This window comes from Harpia harpyja, chromosome 11, assembly GCF_026419915.1.
Source record: "Harpia harpyja isolate bHarHar1 chromosome 11, bHarHar1 primary haplotype, whole genome shotgun sequence".
Classification (NCBI taxonomy): Eukaryota; Metazoa; Chordata; class Aves; order Accipitriformes; family Accipitridae; genus Harpia; species Harpia harpyja.
Window position 1 is genome coordinate 1,121,273 of NC_068950.1, and position 17,183 is coordinate 1,138,455.

At 46.3% G+C, this 17,183-nt stretch overlaps 2 protein-coding genes and 2 non-coding genes across 6 annotated transcripts; 3 read left to right on the forward strand and 1 right to left on the reverse strand.

Moving 5' to 3' along the window:
• Positions 1-679: 679 nt before the first annotated feature.
• PWWP3A (PWWP domain containing 3A, DNA repair factor) lies at positions 680-11,485 on the forward strand. Of its 3 annotated transcripts, none has more exons than XM_052801479.1 (15): positions 680-775; positions 1,465-1,509; positions 1,993-2,088; positions 2,355-2,446; positions 2,811-2,881; positions 3,308-4,330; positions 4,921-5,040; positions 5,465-5,535; positions 6,027-6,103; positions 6,632-6,692; positions 7,209-7,284; positions 7,412-7,462; positions 7,916-8,346; positions 9,287-9,375; positions 9,616-11,485. In XM_052801479.1, exons 3-15 carry the CDS (start codon positions 2,032-2,034, stop codon positions 9,692-9,694), a joined length of 2,298 nt encoding a protein of 765 aa, XP_052657439.1. In that variant the 5' UTR covers positions 680-775; positions 1,465-1,509; positions 1,993-2,031; the 3' UTR covers positions 9,695-11,485. The 3 variants fall into 3 exon arrangements, with proteins under 3 accessions (XP_052657439.1, XP_052657441.1, XP_052657440.1); XM_052801480.1 differs by having other exon boundaries at positions 713-868; XM_052801481.1 differs by lacking the exon at positions 1,465-1,509 and having other exon boundaries at positions 708-775.
• Positions 11,486-12,031: 546 nt separating this feature from the next.
• Positions 12,032-12,104, reverse strand: TRNAF-GAA (transfer RNA phenylalanine (anticodon GAA)). The gene has a single exon. It is a non-coding gene; the product is annotated as a tRNA-Phe (tRNA).
• A 200-nt stretch (positions 12,105-12,304) lies between these two features.
• On the forward strand, positions 12,305-12,378 carry TRNAN-GUU (transfer RNA asparagine (anticodon GUU)). The gene has a single exon. It is a non-coding gene; the product is annotated as a tRNA-Asn (tRNA).
• Positions 12,379-12,557: 179 nt separating this feature from the next.
• NDUFS7 (NADH:ubiquinone oxidoreductase core subunit S7) lies at positions 12,558-16,595 on the forward strand. The gene is made up of 8 exons (XM_052802214.1): positions 12,558-12,640; positions 12,972-13,008; positions 13,333-13,401; positions 13,855-13,972; positions 14,680-14,859; positions 14,944-14,990; positions 15,800-15,888; positions 16,387-16,595. The coding sequence occupies exons 1-8, from the start codon at positions 12,625-12,627 to the stop codon at positions 16,482-16,484; spliced, it is 654 nt and encodes a 217-aa protein (XP_052658174.1). The 5' UTR covers positions 12,558-12,624; the 3' UTR covers positions 16,485-16,595.
• The last annotated feature ends 588 nt before the right edge of the window (positions 16,596-17,183 follow it).

Here is a 17,183-nt window from a genome sequence, read left to right on the forward strand (position 1 = left end):
TTTTTTTTTTCTGATTTTTTTTTTTTTTAGCCCATTTTCATACCACCATTTATTTCCAGGCTCTGGACAACTAACCGTGCGCTCTGTCTGCCTGTCTGGGGTGATTTCTGTTGTCGGAGCACCGACGCAGATCTCCCGCTTGTTCTGCCTGTTGCCTCTTGGTGTAAATACGCACCAGCCTTTTTGAGCAGGGCCTGTGTGACACAAGGACGCTTGGGCCTGCGAAGTAATTTAACCTAAAAAAAACAAAAAAAAGACAAATCCCTTGTAAGGTTGAATTAGAAAAAGCGCCTTTGAGTAACCCATAGGCGGAAGGGCTGCGATCAGCCTGGGGGCCTCTGGGGCCTGCCGGGGTGGGGGGCGGGGGGAGCGGGGAGCTCGGTTGCCGCACTCTGATGTCACAGTGCAGCTCTCCGAGGTGACTACGTCACCGCCGCGGCCCCGTTGCCATGGCGCCCGGGACACGCAGGGGACGCACAGGTGTCCTGACGTCACCGCCTCGGCGGGAAGGGGAAGTGACGCCGGTGGGCAAGGCCGCTCGGCAGCAATAGGAGGAGAAGTCGAGGGGGCGGAGCAACCGGAGGAGCGGACGCTTCGATTGGCCAGAGCGTGTGTGTTTTGGCGGCGGGAAGGCGGCGTCCTGAGCGCGAGCGGGGGTCGCTGATTGGCTGTGTCGTTGCCGGGAGGGGAGGCCGGCGCATGCGCAGACGCGGGCGGGAGGCCGGATATGGAGGAAGGGGGCGCGACGCTGCTGTCCGCGTCGGGCCCGCGCACGGTAACAGCCCCCCCTCACACACCGGGACCCCGAGGGGCGGGCGGCCCGGAGCCTCGCACCGGCAACGGGGAGAGGCTGGACCGTCCCCTCATGGTGGGAACTCGGGGGGTGGGGGGCGAGGAGGGGCGGCCCGTCCCCTCATGGGGGGAACTTGGGGGGCGAGGAAGGGCGGCCTGTCCCTTCGTGGGGGGAACTTGGGGGGTGGGGGGCGAGGAGGGGTGGCCCGTCCCCGCATGGGGGGAACTTGGGGGGCAAGGAAGGGCAGCCCGTCCCCTCATGGGGGGAATTTGAGGGGTGGTGGGGCGAGGAAGGGCAGCCTGTCCCCTCATGGGGGGAACTTGGGGGGCAAGGAAGGGCGGCCTGTCCCCTCATGGGGGGAACTTGGGGGGTGGGGGGTGAGGAAGGGCGGCCCATCCCCTCAGTGTGGCCGGAAACCCCCTGGCTGGGGGCACAAGGGCTGCTTCCCCCACGTCCCAGCCCTTTCCTCACGGCGGGTCCTGTTGAGGCAGTGGAAGCCAGGGAGGGGAAACCAGGGCAGGGGGAGCGGGCTGAGGTGGGGGCTGTTGGGAGCCTCATAGTTTCCCTAAACGGCGCGGCAGTGACAGGCTTTGTGCCCCTGCTCCGGGCCCACAGGGTCTGGCGCTTCGGTGCAGCAGCAATATCTGCTTCTTACTGTCTTTTGGTGGCAGGACCGAGTTCCAGCGCACGCCGAGGAAACTTGAGTCTTCGGCTTTGTAAGTACAGGAAGATTTTCTTGTTCTTGAGGGGTCTTTCTTAAAGCCTTTCAAGTCTTTAAGAAACACGCAAGGACTCTAGCTGGTTCACGCGGGTTATAGTTGTAAACTACACATAAAAATTGGCACAGCGTGGCGTAATTTGTCGGATGTGACAAGTGGCCTCCGTTATCAGGATTTGGTCATAGGGAGCTGCAGAATGTGCAGGCCCACAGCAGCGTTTTTTTTTATTTATTTGTGACGGTATTTTCTATGCTTACGTGTTCAGTAAGACGTTCTTATGTTGTACAGCTATAGAAAGATACACTGTTAGGACTTAATTTTGGAGAATGCCTGCAAAGTAATATCAGTCCAGTGATCTCAAAGGTAAAATGATACATAATTGTAATAATGTGTTCTATTTAAGTCCTCTATCTCTTTAAAAAAAGGGAAGACAAAAATGGACCAAGTGTTGGGTAACTCTTTTGTTCGCTTTTTCTTCAGAGCACGCTGGGATTTTCCTTTTCTGTGTGAAACACAGTCATGACAGATCAAGAGTATGTTCTTTGCATGTGGAAGAAGCGTTTATGGCCAGCAAAGGTAAAGCAGATGTACAAATGAGGAAATGTTTGTGGTTATAACTTAGAAATGGATGAAATGGAGCAGTAAGAGCGAGCTCCAAGTAAACACGTATATACTTTAAAAAACAGCTAATCTATAGAGATCCTAATACTGCAACCAGATGCCATGTAATGTCAGTCTGTTCTGCGCTGTTCACATTGAAAATGTTTTGACGTCAGATCTGTCCTAGAGTCTTAACAGACTTGGTCAAGGATTTTAAATGCAAGTTTTTCTCTTTAATGTAGGTTTTGTGCAAAACTAGAGTTGCTGGGAAAACATCTGTTACTGATGCAAAGGAGACTTCTTTTAAAGTTGAAATACTTGGCTTGAAAGAAGAGTTAAGTATCCTTGTTACTGTCGTATGTTTGCACTCTTAGACATTAAAAAAAGAAGTAATCCCTTTATCTGAAGATATCTGTGAAATGAGATCATTGATTTACAGAAGGATTAGATGGCTATCCCAAAACCCGTTGCCTTTTTAGAGCTGGCCACGTAGTTGTCTCGTGGAACATCCATAAACAACATGCTGACTGTTAGCTCAGGCGTTCTTCATGTGGTGGTTTTTTTTTTTTTTCCTTCTGCTAACAAGTATGGGATTTGGGGAAAAAAGTACTGCAAGTTATTGCCAGATGAAAGCAGTGTCGTGCTGTCAATAGTGCTTAACACTGTGACGTTTTCAGTCAGCTTTGTTGTATTTTCAGGATTAGTGTGAACTGTGCAGATGCTGTACCACTGAAGAAAGAATGTATAGAAAACATTGCCTCTAACTTAGGTGAGGATATGTCAAAACATTTGCTGCCTTGTATATATTCTGAATGTAAAATATACACAGAAACTCAACCTGGGGGACAGTAGTTACATATTTCACTTATGTATTTATTGAGGGTTTTTTTGCATTTCTTCTCCCCTCTTTCCATTCCATCCATAAAGTTTGAAAACAGACTAAACGTTATCACAGCTACTTTTGCTCTTCCCTTGTGTAGTGTGTTGGAAGGAATGGTGAAGGAACTCGTGTGTACTTCCATCAAAATGAGGCGTTGGAATCTTGCACTTTTTGTGTCTCTGTATTCTTTGCCTTAAGAATCACAGATGATTTAAGTGTTAAGTTGCGTCTTAAACAGAAGATATACTATAAATTTTCTTATTTCTTATATACAAATAAAGATTATTGCATGTATTGCATGTTGTTCTTCATCAGATCAAACGAATGATTCCAGTGACGCTGTGGAAGAATTGAAATATCGCTGTTCTCTTAAAATTGCCCTGGATATTTTGAATCAAAATGTCTCACCCGGACAAGTACCACTTTCAGAAGAGGGACCAAATACTCCGTTATCCCAGGAGAACAATGCAGGCTCTCTCTCACCTACCTCCTTATGTAGATGCCAATTGCTCTTTCACTCTAAGGAAAAGTTGGAGCCTGAGACTTCCAAGAAGAAAAGAGAACAAAAAAATAACCCCAGCCTGAAGACTGATACAAAAAAACAAGACCAGAAAGGTTCGTTCATTTTGGAGGAGAGTGCTAAAGCACGTGAAAGTGGAACAAACCCTCCCATATGTGGTACTGGGGACTTGTGTAATACCTCAGACTTGGATAGTCAAAACTGCAAAGTACCAGAATCAAAATCACTACCAAGGCAGAAAAAAATCAAGCCCAGATCGTTGACAAAGTCCAAACCAGAAAATAAAGTCTCACTTAAGCCAAAGGAGGAAAAAAGTAAGCAAGGAGGAAAAAGACCAAGAGGTGCAGGATCATCTGTATCGTGTAGGAATGATTTCCTCAAGGATCAAGCACAGCCCCTTGCTGAGGAAGGGTCTCCTCTGTCTGTCCCCTGCCAGTCTGACAAAGTGGTACCTGTCAGCAGGGCAAACACCAGGAGTCAGCCTAGAAGGACGTTACTGCATTCCTCTTGTAAAAGTGCCTCAGATGACTTGGAAAAAAGCATCAATAGTGAAAGTGAAAGTCTAGCAAAACAATTAGATGGCAGAAAAAAGCCAGCAAGTTTAAAACGGATTAATGGAGAACAAGACATTGGTGCAACGGTGTCCTCGTACAGAAAAAGGAATTGCCCTGAATCTTCATCTGGGCCTTCTAACCATGGGATGCTTTCTGATAAAAAGGAGGAAAATAAGCATAAAAAGGAGGAAAATAAGACTACTTCACATGTGGTTATGAATAAAATAAAGCAGTTTCAACTGCCTGACTTTGAGGAAGATGAAGGTGGGCATATCACTTGGGGAAGGGAAAACCTCATCCTATTTGATCGTTGAGCACTGTTGTTCTCTTGGAATGTTGCATTGCTTTTGTGAATGAGGTTCTTAAATTGCTGATTTTAATTCTAAGTTTTGGAGAAGCACAAAATGCAGTTGCTTTAATACTGGCTAAAAACTAGCATGGCATTTGGGTTGTCTGGAGTTGTTTAGGGTTTTGCATTGAAAAACTGGACTTATCTAGTAAAGAGTAAGAATTACTGCTGACTTGCTAATTTCACATGCAGGTGGTTTGGTTTTTTTCTTTACTGCTATCTAGTTAGTGTGCAGGTCAGTGCCGAGATGAAATGACGTTATGTAAAGGAGGAGGCTGGTACAGAGTCCTGAAACCAGCCTGTTCTTGTTGCTTTCCCTTTTTCATCTTTTATTCAGACTATTAGGCCTTTACCTAGGCAGAGAATTGAGAGTGTGTGTGTTACAGTGACTCACCCTCCTGTGTGGGGTCACTTCCATGGTCGTGTGTTTCACCTGGTTGGAAGCTGATACTTTTTTAATCACTGTTCCACCCTTACGAATGCTGGTGCTTGCTGCTGTTGGCAGGACTGGAATTGTCTGACCTGTCTTCAAAGGTAGTTTCCTCAGAGAGTCTCTATCGCATCTCAGCACTAGTAGATGAAGAGGAGGAGGACGAAGAACTTCCTAGTATTTTATCACATCAAGGTGAGACATCAGTGTACCTATATGAGACTTCTTCACCCAAGATTGGTGTGCTCTTTTAGGGTATGTGTGCTTCTAGTTTGCTGACAAGCCTTGGTAATGAAACCTAACCTTTCTAGAAAGTGAATCCAGCTTTGTTCAAGCTTGGAATAAAATGCATTTCTTGGATGCCCCAGAAAGGCATTTTGAAACAGAATGAAATGCAAATCATTGTGAAACTGGGCAAGGGCCTAGGATTGAAATTTCTGAGTTGCCGTATTCAGAATTATGTGTGCTGCCTTTTGCGGGGGGGATGCCCTGTCACCTTAGTTGAAACTTGTAAAAGCATTGAAGTGAAACTCCTGGAAGGAGGCTGATAAGAGAGGGCGAGCTAACTGTCTTGTCTCGTTTTTTTTTCAAAGAAAAATTACTTTATTTTTCATCGTAGAACCACAATCAATTGAAGAAGGGATTTTGGTCTGGTGCAAATTGCGAAGGTATCCTTATTGGCCAGCAGTGGTAAGAACAGCTCGCTGCCTTCTTAGAGTGATATTGCAAGGGGTCTGATAAGAAGCAGCTTACCGAGTTCTTGAGTGTCTTTTGCCCTTCTTGACTCGTGTAGAGCTGCACATGTTAAAGATCTTCCAGTACAAGCATTCCAAAGATAATAGAAGTAAATTTACGTATGACAAAAGCACGTAAAAAATAAATGTGGTTAATTCACACATGTTTATGTCGGAGCAGAGGATTACTGCTGAGACTTTATATCTTGTATCATGAATTAGGGTTGTTGTACCCAACTAACAAAAGAAAGAGGATGGGTCCTTGTGCACTACCAAAAATGCTCCATTGGGGTAACTTGCTATTCTTGCCACTTTAAACTTAATTTTTTGTATTTGTGTAACTTCCTGTAAGTATGGGGTGTACTGTATAATATTGATGGAAAATGTTCCTGCTTTGTAAGGGTATTAGGATTTTAGGATGCTAATGAGACCTTATCCTTTCAACAGGTAAAAAATGTGAAGCGGAAACACAGAAAGGCATGTGTGCTGTTGATAGAAGGGAACACAAATGACAAGAAAAAAGGGTAAATGTTGTGGATCCTGAACACGTTCTGAACTTTCAGTTTCTTTTAGGCAGTGTCCTGTACTCTGTTCCTGGCACAGGGCAATTACATGTCAGTTAAAACTAAGGTTGATCTGGGAGGGAGGGACCAAGTAAGGTGAGGATTTGCAGGTGTGGGCTAGGTGCTTTATTGTGCTGCCACTTGAGACAGGCTGGCATTCCTGTGAACAGCTGATGCTTGTGTGAGGAATAAAAAAAAAAAAGGTCTGGGGACCCAGATAGTGGTTTGGTGGTTTTTTTCCTTTATGTGTGGTGCCTAAACTTCCTGGAAATGCAGGCCTGCCTTTAGTTTTGTTTTAAAACCAGGTACTTCTCATTTGTTAAAAGATTCCATAGTTTTAGCTTCTTATGAAAACCAAAACTAGTAAAACCTGCGCTATGGATTTGTTATGAAACCTAATTTTCAGGAGGGTGTACAACTGCAGTGAATAAATAGAGATGCAACTCAACTACCTTTTTTCCCTAACTGTGTTTCTTTTGTTTCATCAAGTTTCTCGGTATCTCTTAAGAATCTGAAGCACTTTGATTGTGAAGAAAAGCAGGAGCTCATAGTAAGTACTACCAGTAACATGTAACTGCAAGCGTATACGTGTGTTGGAAAAAATAAAGTTGTGTACACAATGTATAACTGACGCTGGGGGAGGAGTGTGGTGCAGCTGGCTGGTCTGGGTTTGTTCGCGGTTCTCTGTTCTCTCTCACTCTATTCAACAAAGTAATTAAACGTAATTCGTGCTCCACAAGATGGAGAATAGTATGGGAAGGGGAGCCCCCAACACCTTTTTCTATCTCAGTGAGGCTGCTGCTAAGAATACTATGTATGTGGAAGGCAGGCAGTTGCTTAGGACTCTTACTGTGCTTTCACTTGTGGGTTTTCTACATACAACAAAGCCGCTCTGACGCTGCATGACAAAGTGACGGCAGAAGCTGAATTTCAGGAGAATGCAGAAAACTGCAAGTAAACTTTGATTCATTATTGTTAGCTGTTTCTGTTACCTGATTAGTGTCTTAGACCTAAAAGCTTTAATAGGCTACTCTTTTTAGGACTGTAAACGGCTCTTGTTTTGTAGGAGCGAGCCAAAGAAGATTATCGCCAAGAAATTGAGTGGTGTATTCGATTGATTTCTGACTATCGAATTAGAGTAGGTAAGTAGATGAGTCGGATGATGTCATCCATTCTGATATACGTCAGAAAAAAGATAACACCAAAACTGTCAGCTTTGTTTCATAGGCTTAATTGAACTGATAAATAACCCTGTTCTGGGCTTCTTAGGTTGTCATTCTTTTACGGGATCCTTCTTGGAATATTTTGCTGCTGATATCAGTAAGTGAATTCATTATCTTTTATATTCCTCTCTTAGTAGGCAAGTTTAGCTCTAATGTTTACACATGTGTGGTGTTAGGCATCAGACCCTGTGTGGGGCTACCATTAAAATTACTACGCACCATTATTGTACTCTAAGGTTTTTCAGTCCCACAACAAAAGTTAAATAAATATTGATTGTTAAAGACAACTGGGTAACTGGTTACTTCACGTTGTAGAGAGTTCATTTCAGAGCTCCTGTCAGAGTTTCAACTCCCTAATCTTTCAATTTTTTTTAAGGCAAAATTAAGATTTTGGTAGTGGTGGTTTTTTACTGTCTTTGGTAGGGGAGGAAGAAAAACTTCTTACTTATCAAGGAAGTCACTTATTTTGTATTTGTTTATGTAAGTATGTATGCGAGAAAGCCCCTTGTTTTGTATATTTAAGTATGAATGATTGTGGCTTTTCTTTCAGGTTACCCAGTTAGAAAGGAAGGTTATCAAGGTTTAGTCCAAATGACCTTTCCAAACGCGGCAGAGGAAGATGTTGAAGAGTATTTATCAGAAACTTCACCTCAGAAGCCCTCCAAGAAACTTCTTCCTGACAGAACAAGAGCTGCTAGAGATAAAGCGAATAAAAAGATAGTGGAGTTTATAGTGAAGACTAAGGGGGCCGAAGAGCATCTTTTGGCTATTTTGAAAAGCAGAAAACAATCCCGTTGGCTGAAGGAATTCCTGAATTCAAGGCAGTACGTGACCTGCATTGAAACATATTTAGAGGATGAAGAACAATTAGACCTTGTCGTGAACTACTTGAAGGAAGTGTATCGTGAAATAGATGCTAAAAATCTGCATCAAATAAGTGGAGATGGAATAAAATTTATTTCAGATGTCCTTTTGCCTGAAGTAAGTAAATACAAAAAGCTGAGAAAAGTAAACGTAGAAGTAAGTAAGTAACACTAGTGTTACCTGATTCGAGTTTAATGACTGCGGAGTGTTCCCCGGGAGCTGGGTGATGTTTGAGCCAGGCAGGTATATTCACACCTGCCTGCCTACCAGCTTGGGTCACAGTCCCTTCAGCTCAAGGGGCATGAAACTGTGTGTAGTTTCTATGTATGTCTCGGGTGAAGAATATTAAGATCAGTGCAGGAGGCTCTTAAGTCATGTTCATGGGCTGGTAATCAGAGAACAAATATGTTTACATTACATGTTGGAGAAAATAAATAATAAAGCCCCAGTATTAATCACTGTGTGCTTCCTGCGGGTGCTGCAGATGTTGGCATTAGTGGGCTGGCAGGGTTAGGGGTGAGAGGTGAACCAATGTAATTCTAAGTGCTGATTTTTTTAAGCCATTAGCACAGAATGGAGAAGCTTTAGGTAGTATGATGTTTTTAAAGGTAGATTGATTGCTTTCTGGTGTATTTTGATTACTTCTGAAACTCTTCAAAGCTTTGGATGTTTTTTTTAATTTGGCAAGTTATCTCTGGATTTTCTTGGGTTCTTTGTGTGTGTTGGGGGGTCCATTGTTTGTTTTTACTGTTGCACTTTTAGATACTTATTGTTGTTAGGATAACTTTCCTAGGAAAACATTAGTAACTTCTGCAGAAACAAAATTACTATGAAGAATATCTTAATCTGGTTATAAAAATACTCTCCTGGGAATGGTAAAGGACAAATCTGTGTTATTTATTTAAGAACTTCATGTACACAACAAGCAGTTTCACTCAATTTTCTAAGTGATTGAGGAACCTTATTCTAAAAATGGGCTTATCTACTGAGACAGTTTCAAATTGCTTGTAATTTAGCTTTTGTTTCATGAGTATAAATGAACTAAATACTTTTATAGGCCATCATTTATGCGATTTCTGCTCTGGATGACATAGATTACAAGAAGGCAGAAGAGAAATACATAAAAGGACCATCTGTGAGCAAAAGGTATCTCTTTAGTATTCTCTGAATTTTTCTTACTAGTTTACGGTCTATATGGACAAGCGTTGAGTATAAGGGCAGGAGTTCAATATCCTCCCTTCTGTAAGGCAAGCTTTCTCATTGTCTAAGTAACAAAATGATTAAACCTGGGAAACATTCTTGCTGAGTTACTGTAACACACTGCAAACTGTTTAAAATGTTAAGACTTTTTTTTTTACTATGGAACATCAATGTATTTCTTTTCAGGGAGAGAGAAATATTTGATGAAGAAATTCTAGAAAGAAAAAAGTGCAAGACCAAACCAGCATCTGCAGACAGCAGCTGAACAGTGGTACAAACTTTCCCAAGTTATACTAGCACTGAGTGTATATAATGAAGTGGTTATTTGTATAAAATGTGTAATTCTTACTTTTTAAAATCCATGTGTATATCTTCAAAGCTGTAGTCACTATAATGCTGTATGACTGTCAGATACAGTTCTATCTTCAGTCCTTGCTCTCGATTCTGCGTACTGGAGCTGCACACTGCTTCCCTTGGTCTTGCCAAGTTGAACTGCCTGTAAAAGACGACGCAAACCGTGTAGGAGCGCTGTGGGTCTGCGGCTGCCTTGGTCCTCATCCATTCAGCGCTCTTAACATGGAACTTGCAAAGACTGCAAGTGTTTTGCAGAGCTGCTTGATACAACACTAAGTTCTGTATTGATTATTTTGGCCCGATGTCTGACAAAGGAGTGGCTATTGTTCTCAGAGAAACATGTACTGGTAAATTATGTAGCCATGTATTGCCTCATGACTTTACTGCTACTGAATGTATGCAGGTTTCCTGTCTGAAAATGTTTCCAGTGGGTTGATTATTTTTGCTTTACATGTCTCCCAAAGTGTGAGAAATAAAATTGGTACCTAATGATGCAATCTGAATAACAAAGGCTTTGTTTCTGTTGATAGGACAATTGTAAAATTCAGTGGAAAAGGAATCCAATGATTGCTTAAAAAAAAAACCAAAAAACCAAAAAGTATTCATTTTTCCATTTAAAAATGAAACCATTTTGAATGCTGTTTTGTTTTTTGAGGCCATGATTTTAGGAACACTTCTGATAGAAAAAGACAATCTGATTTAAATATCAGATTTAATCATGTGTAGTTCCCGACCCCAGCTAAAGGTGTAGCATATTGCAAATTGCCTTTGACAGACTTGCAGTGTTATTGATAAGTATTTAATGATAAAAGCCAAATGATTAGTATTTTTCTATTTTATAATGAAAGTGTGATCTACTCGCTTGTCCAATAGAAATCAAGATGATTTGAAATTAAGGAAGAAGTTTAAATGTACATTGGGATGCTGATGTGTATTCTGGCTACAGTAACTATCTGAATATATTTTAATTACTCTGTACTCTATAATGAGTTTCAATATGCATTTGGAATCCTTTTTCACGTTATCAAAGGGACATTCACAAGTACCTAAACTGTAGGAATAGAACAGGTATTTAATTGGATTATTCTTCATTTTTCATTAAAACCTGTGAGAAGGGGTAATGCATTTTCTGCAACAGTATAAAAATTTGATGGCAGCTTGGTAGAGTTAATTCTGGAGATGTGCGTGGCACTTATACATGGAGATGTGGAGCTGTTTCAGAATGCAGAAGCTTCCAGCCCATGAACCTGGGTGCTGTTTGTGGCGATTCAGAGATTGGCTTATCCTCAAGGTTCCTCCTCCTTTAAAACTTAATCATGTCTACACTTCTCAGTTAAAATTCCTAAAGCACCGTTGAGCTCCTTCTTCAAACCATTGCACAGAAGCAGAATTCCCCAGTCACCTTGCCTTTATCTCAGTCCTTACTTTCCATACCTTTCAGCTAATACTATCTTAGTTTAATTCAACACGAATGAGTTCTCATTTTAAAAATCGTAAATGTGTTCTTCTGCCTAAGGACAACTAAGAGTATACGTTGTGTTGAAGCACACTAAAATGTTTACATCTTTAAAAACCACTTTCAACTTCTGAACCAGCTGTTAAAAGTTACTTACAGTACTCCTCGTACCTTGAGACCAAATTCAATTTTGCAATGTACAGAATTATGTGGTCTTAAATCAATTAGAAGTTGGATGAAGTGAAACTCGAAGGCTTGTCATTACTTTTGTTCAAATATGCTCATTTATTTCAAACACCTATTTTAAGCTGTGGTCTGCAGTGCGTGTAGGGAGACACTTCCACCTGTATGTTACATCAGGTGAAGATTATTTTTGTATGTCAGATAAAACCATAGTGTCGCATTTCAATGTTGTAGTTTCACATTATTAAACGTAGGGGTGAGTACAAGAAAGCAAACTTACTGTTTTCTGTTCTTGTGCTTTATTTGAAACAGGTACTCGCATACATCATCTCTGCCCAGAGCAAACAACTCATTATGGTTGTCCAGTTTTAATTGATGCACTTTCCTTCACCTGAGTGGCCACCTCCCATGCGCAGCGTTCTATCCGTACACGCCTGTGCTTGTTTCTGGACATTAAAACAACTTGGAGCACCGTTTGAGGAGGGTGCCTGTGCCATGCCTTCACCGACGCCTGGCAGCCCCGGGCTGGGGGGGGGGGGCGTGCGGGGGGGTTAAGGGAGAGCTAGCGGCCGGTTTTGCAGCCCGAGTCCCAGCAGGAAAAGAAGCGGCTGCCGAAACCCGGGATCGAACCAGGGACCTTTAGATCTTCAGTCTAACGCTCTCCCAACTGAGCTATTTCGGCTGCATGGGAGCACTCTTTCCCCCCCCTCCCGTGACCCCCCCCCCCTCCTCCTCGGTGGGGCCGGGGCGACCACCGGGCGGGGCGGCGGGTTGGAGTGGGGGGGAGAGGGACACGGGACACGGGAGCGGCGTGTGTCGGCGAGCACCGGGGCGGTCCACGCTGCCCACAGCGGCGGGCGCGGCGGCGGCGGCGGCAGCGCGGTCTCTGTGGCGCAATCGGTTAGCGCGTTCGGCTGTTAACCGAAAGGTTGGTGGTTCGAGCCCACCCAGGGACGGTCGCTTCTTTTTCTTGCGCGGCCGTTCCTCCGGAGCCCCATCCGCGGTACCGGGACCCCCCCCGCCGCCTTCCCCCTCCGCTTCCTTTTACCGCGGGCCGGGGCAGGGCCTGGCGGGTGCCCGCGGAACCCTCCCAGCCCCGTCCCGCGTTGCCCGCCGGCGCTTTGAGGCGGCGCACCGGCTCCGCGCCGGGCCGCTTAGCGGGTGCACCGCGCCCAGAGGTTGCCTGAAGGGCTGCGGGCGAGATGGCGGCGCTGGGCTGTGAGCGGGGCCGGGGCCTCGGTCCTCTGCGGAGGGACCGGGCCGGGGGGAGAGGCCTGGAGGGGGGGGCGACCTGGGCCGCGCTGGAGGTCCCGGAGCCCTGAGGGGGGGACCGGGCCGGGGGCTCCGGGGCGAGGCAGGGACCGCAGCTCTCCCCGGGGAAGCGGGCTGTGAGGGCGCGGGGGGGTCCCCGTCCCCTCCGGGACAGCCCAGGGCTCGTCCCCGGGACGGGGGTCCCACGTTGAGCTCTCTCCCGGGGTGGGGCCGTTCGCCTTTGCCCCGGTGAGGGGCTCCGGCCGGAGCTGAGCTCTCCCGTGCTCTCTCGTTGCAGGTCTTCGCCTCTCTCGGCGCGGAGTGCCGGCCTGGCGGTGAGGGCCGGGGCCGGAGGGCGCTGCGTGTCCGTGGGTGGGAGCGCTGGGGCGGGGCGGGGGGGGCCCGGGGCGATGACCCCCCCCCCCCCCCGATCCCCCTCCTCCTGTGCCAGGGAGCCCCCAGCGAGCGGGGTCGGGGTGGGTGGGAGGGTTGGGTGTTCAGCGGGGTTCTCTTCTCCCGCTGGCTTTGATCGGAGCGCTTGCTTTCTCCGTTTTTTGGGGCGGCTCAGCTCCCCACGGGGGGGGGGGGGGCAGCGTGGACAGCGGGGGGGCTGTGCGAGCGCGTCACACGGAGGTGCGATGGGTTTTCTTTTTTCCCAGGCCGGGTGCAGTGACATCTGTTCACACTCAGCTGCTCCATCAGACGCCGGCGGCTGACCGCGCCGACAGGTAACGCTGGCGCTGCAGGGCAGGTTCCTGGGCTGTGACCTTCCTCCCACGGGTGGGGGATCCCGGGTGGTGCAGGGGAAAAAAAGGTTCTGTTTGCTGTAGCTCTGTCTCCCCACGCATGACGATCTTTTCCGCGCTTCACTTCTTAAAAGCCAGGATTGACTGGCAGGCCGCTGTCAGCCTGTGATGAGCCCGATGGGCACGCTCCGTAATTTGGGTACTGCGAACAGAGGGGCTCTGCCTGAGCAACAAAACCCCACAGATCTCCTCACAGTGGGGGGGGGGGAAACCTGTTATAAACATGGTCTCCAGCGGTAGCAGAGGGTGTGAGATTGTCCATAAGCAATGTACCACGGATTCTTTAGGGGATCACAGCTGCTTGAGGCTAATGATTGTATTCTGCAGTTACACTTAATAATTGGAGACTGATACTACTGCGCCGTTTGTCTTCAGCTCTGTCCAAGTCCAGCAAAAGAGCTCAGCTGTTGTCCAGAAAAAATCCTACGTGCCCACTAGCAGGGGCGAATATATTGTCACCAAACTCGATGACCTGATCAACTGGGCGCGAAGGGTGAGTCGCTGAAACTGTCGTGCTCACTAGGGAGAGAAATGGTATCGAATGCTTTGAGGTGCTGGTGGGAATGGATTTGAGCCATCTCCTCCTCAGGATAAAAATAGGTTCAAAGTTCTCCACGGGGAAATAGCCAAGTTTCTTGGCTAGAGGTTGACATTTGGGGTACTGTGTCATAGTGGGAGAGAGAAGAGACGTTTAATGTGAGGGTGGTGCAAAGCAGCACAGGCTGCCTGTCTAAACAGAGCTGTCCTTCAGTAACGAGCAAAAGGCACTTTCTGGTTTTACGTAGTCCTTGTAATGAGCAGCTGCTCTGTGCGGTGGAGTGACACTGCCCTGAATCCAGTGTGCTCTGGCTGAGCTGAGTTTTCCCTTCTCCAGCCCTTGTGCGGGGCTTCTGAGGTGGCTGCTTCAGCAGCGTGAGATGTCAAGGGGAGAGTCTACAGCTTTGGGTGCGTTCAGCATCTCTGAGGCCGCAAATGCACTGATCTCCGTGCATCTATTTCCCTGGAGCCGTGGGTTTTGCTGTCCCATGTGATGGCAAACACCATTTTCATTTATGATGCTCTGACTAAACAGACCTTGAAACTTTTCTTGTTCTGTTTCCTTTTCTGTCTGATCAACTCTTGTTCTGTGAGTCACCCGCCCAGGGTCTCAGCTCCTGCTTTCAGTGTTCTTACCCATAACCCGCGTCTCTCCTGCTGCAGAGCTCCTTGTGGCCGATGACGTTTGGCTTGGCGTGCTGTGCTGTGGAGATGATGCACATGGCAGCTCCCCGCTACGACATGGACCGCTTTGGGGTAGTGTTTCGAGCTAGTCCCCGGCAAGCTGATGTCATGATTGTAGCCGGCACCCTGACGAACAAAATGGCTCCGGCTCTTCGAAAGGTACAGACTGCGGTGGACACCTCGCACATGGCTGCACGTGCTGGATGCAAGCGGAAAGCGGTCTGAAATGTCTGTGTTCTGCAGGTCTATGACCAGATGCCAGAGCCTCGCTACGTGGTCTCCATGGGGAGGTAAGTACCGGGACATCCTTATCCTCCAAGGGAGAAATCTGCTGTCTCTGCTTGAGTGGGGAGATGAAGGGAGGGGAACCCGTTTCTCATTTGTATTTCCAACCCCTTAAATTATATACAGAGGCCTTGTTACAAATGAAACGTAAAGACTCCCTTTGATTTGGGTGAGGAGGAGGATGTCTGTCAAGTCACCGTGAACTGCAAAGTCTTCCCAGTGAAAGATTCTGGGGTTTTTGCAGCTGTCAGAGTCCACGGACTTGTATATGTCCGGAATCTCAGAATTTGCATTTAGACGAAAGCTTTCAAAATGCTTCTACTGTGCAGCATGAAATCTGAGCTCTGTGGAGCTCTGGCATGATGGAACTGACTACTTGTTTGTCTTCTGGGGCTCCTGGGGCCGAAGGGCGGCCGTTTCACCAGGGCCTGGAGGGGACAGAACGAGTTCTAGAAACGCTCTGTACAGGTGTGGCAAAATAAAAAAGGTTTTGCAGTAGAGAGGAAGGAACCTCTGAATATCTGCTTTGTAAGAGTAATGAAAACGGTTCGGTTTGGTTTGATTCAGCTTGAAACATAACAGCCTGCGAGTGTAGCCTCTGCCTTCCAGCCAGGGCTTGTGAAGAAGCTGAATGGCCATGGCGTAAACCTTGGCATCTGCTCCATCCCTTCCTTACTGTAAAATCTGTCCGGTGGCTCCTTGCCTCACAGCACTCACATGCCAGGTTCACCTTCTCCTTTGCCTCCTGCTCATCTTTCCCGTGAGCTGTTGAGCCGCATTTAACAAGGTGCTGAAACCCACCCGTCTCTTGCAGCTGTGCCAACGGCGGGGGTTACTACCACTACTCCTACTCCGTGGTGAGGGGCTGTGACCGTATTGTGCCGGTGGACATCTACGTGCCAGGTAGGAAACACAGCTCTGCGTGCTGCGGCGCTAACTCGGAGCAGGACAGGAGTGAAGTTAATTTTGTACGTTTCGAAGGTGCTTGGTGTAGTTTTTGAAGATCTTTCTGTTTCAAATTGTGTTGCTGAAGTTGCGGATGTTTCAGGAAGATCTGCCTGGGGTTTCCAGTAAGCGAGTGGAGCTCTGGTGATGTCACTCGCCAGTAATAGTTGTGTAAAGTGTGGGCTGTACTTTAGTCAACCACATAATCTCCTGTGAGATACCACCTTGCTTAAAAGCAAAGCCTTTCTACATTTTGTAAAGGCCTTTTTCAAAAAACACCATCAGTTGCTTTAAACTAAAGGAGCCCTCTTGCTTTTATGAACTCTGCAGCCTGAGACATACACGAAGCCAGAGGGAAATCACAGCCTGCTTTGGGGTAAAGCTTGTCGGTAGTTCTTCTGCTGGCTACATTTCAGTGCAGCCAGCAGCCCTGCGGGCTTCCTTTTTCTCCCGCAGGTTGTCCACCTACTGCTGAAGCTTTGCTGTATGGAATCCTGCAGCTTCAGAAGAAAATCAAACGGGAGAAGAAGATTCAGATCTGGTACAGGAAATAGCCTCCTATTTATGACCTACCCACTACTGCCCACCTGGGGCACCTGCTTGCATTTGTACGCACAATAAATCTGTATTCTCACAAGCCTTCCAATAAACCTCTACCTGGTTAAGATGCTCTTCTGTCTTTAATATATCCATCTTATCTAAAGTGTTTTTAACTCGTTTAAAAACTGAATTAAAAAGCAGGAGTTGAATTTGATAACATTTGGTGTGGTGTTTTCCGGTCTGAATAGCCCATGAGGGAAGGAGAATGAAGTTACTTATCACGACATAAATGCCTTGCCAGAAACCTAGGACTTGCTCTTCAGCTTTGCTGGGAAGTTTTGAGACCATCACACATCCAGGTGAGCCCCGAGGCCTCCCTGAGCTTGTCTCGTACTCGCCACCTGCTTTTTGTTTATAATTCCTACAAAGCATCTAATAAATCCTTTCTATCTGTGTGCTCAGCAGCCAGAAATTAATTATATTTCTGTAATGTAAGTAAATAATAATGCTTAAAATCAGACTATGACTAATAAAAATGAATGCTGCAGCACTCGTTAGCACAGTAGGAATAAAGCAGCCCATGGCAGGCTTTGGTACTGGATGTGTCCCAGGAGCCTGGCGTGGTGTTCTCCTGGCAGCCCGGGATGAGGAACAGTCAGGGCAGAATTACACACGCACTTTTGAAAGACAAATAAATTGCTCTGAAACAGCAG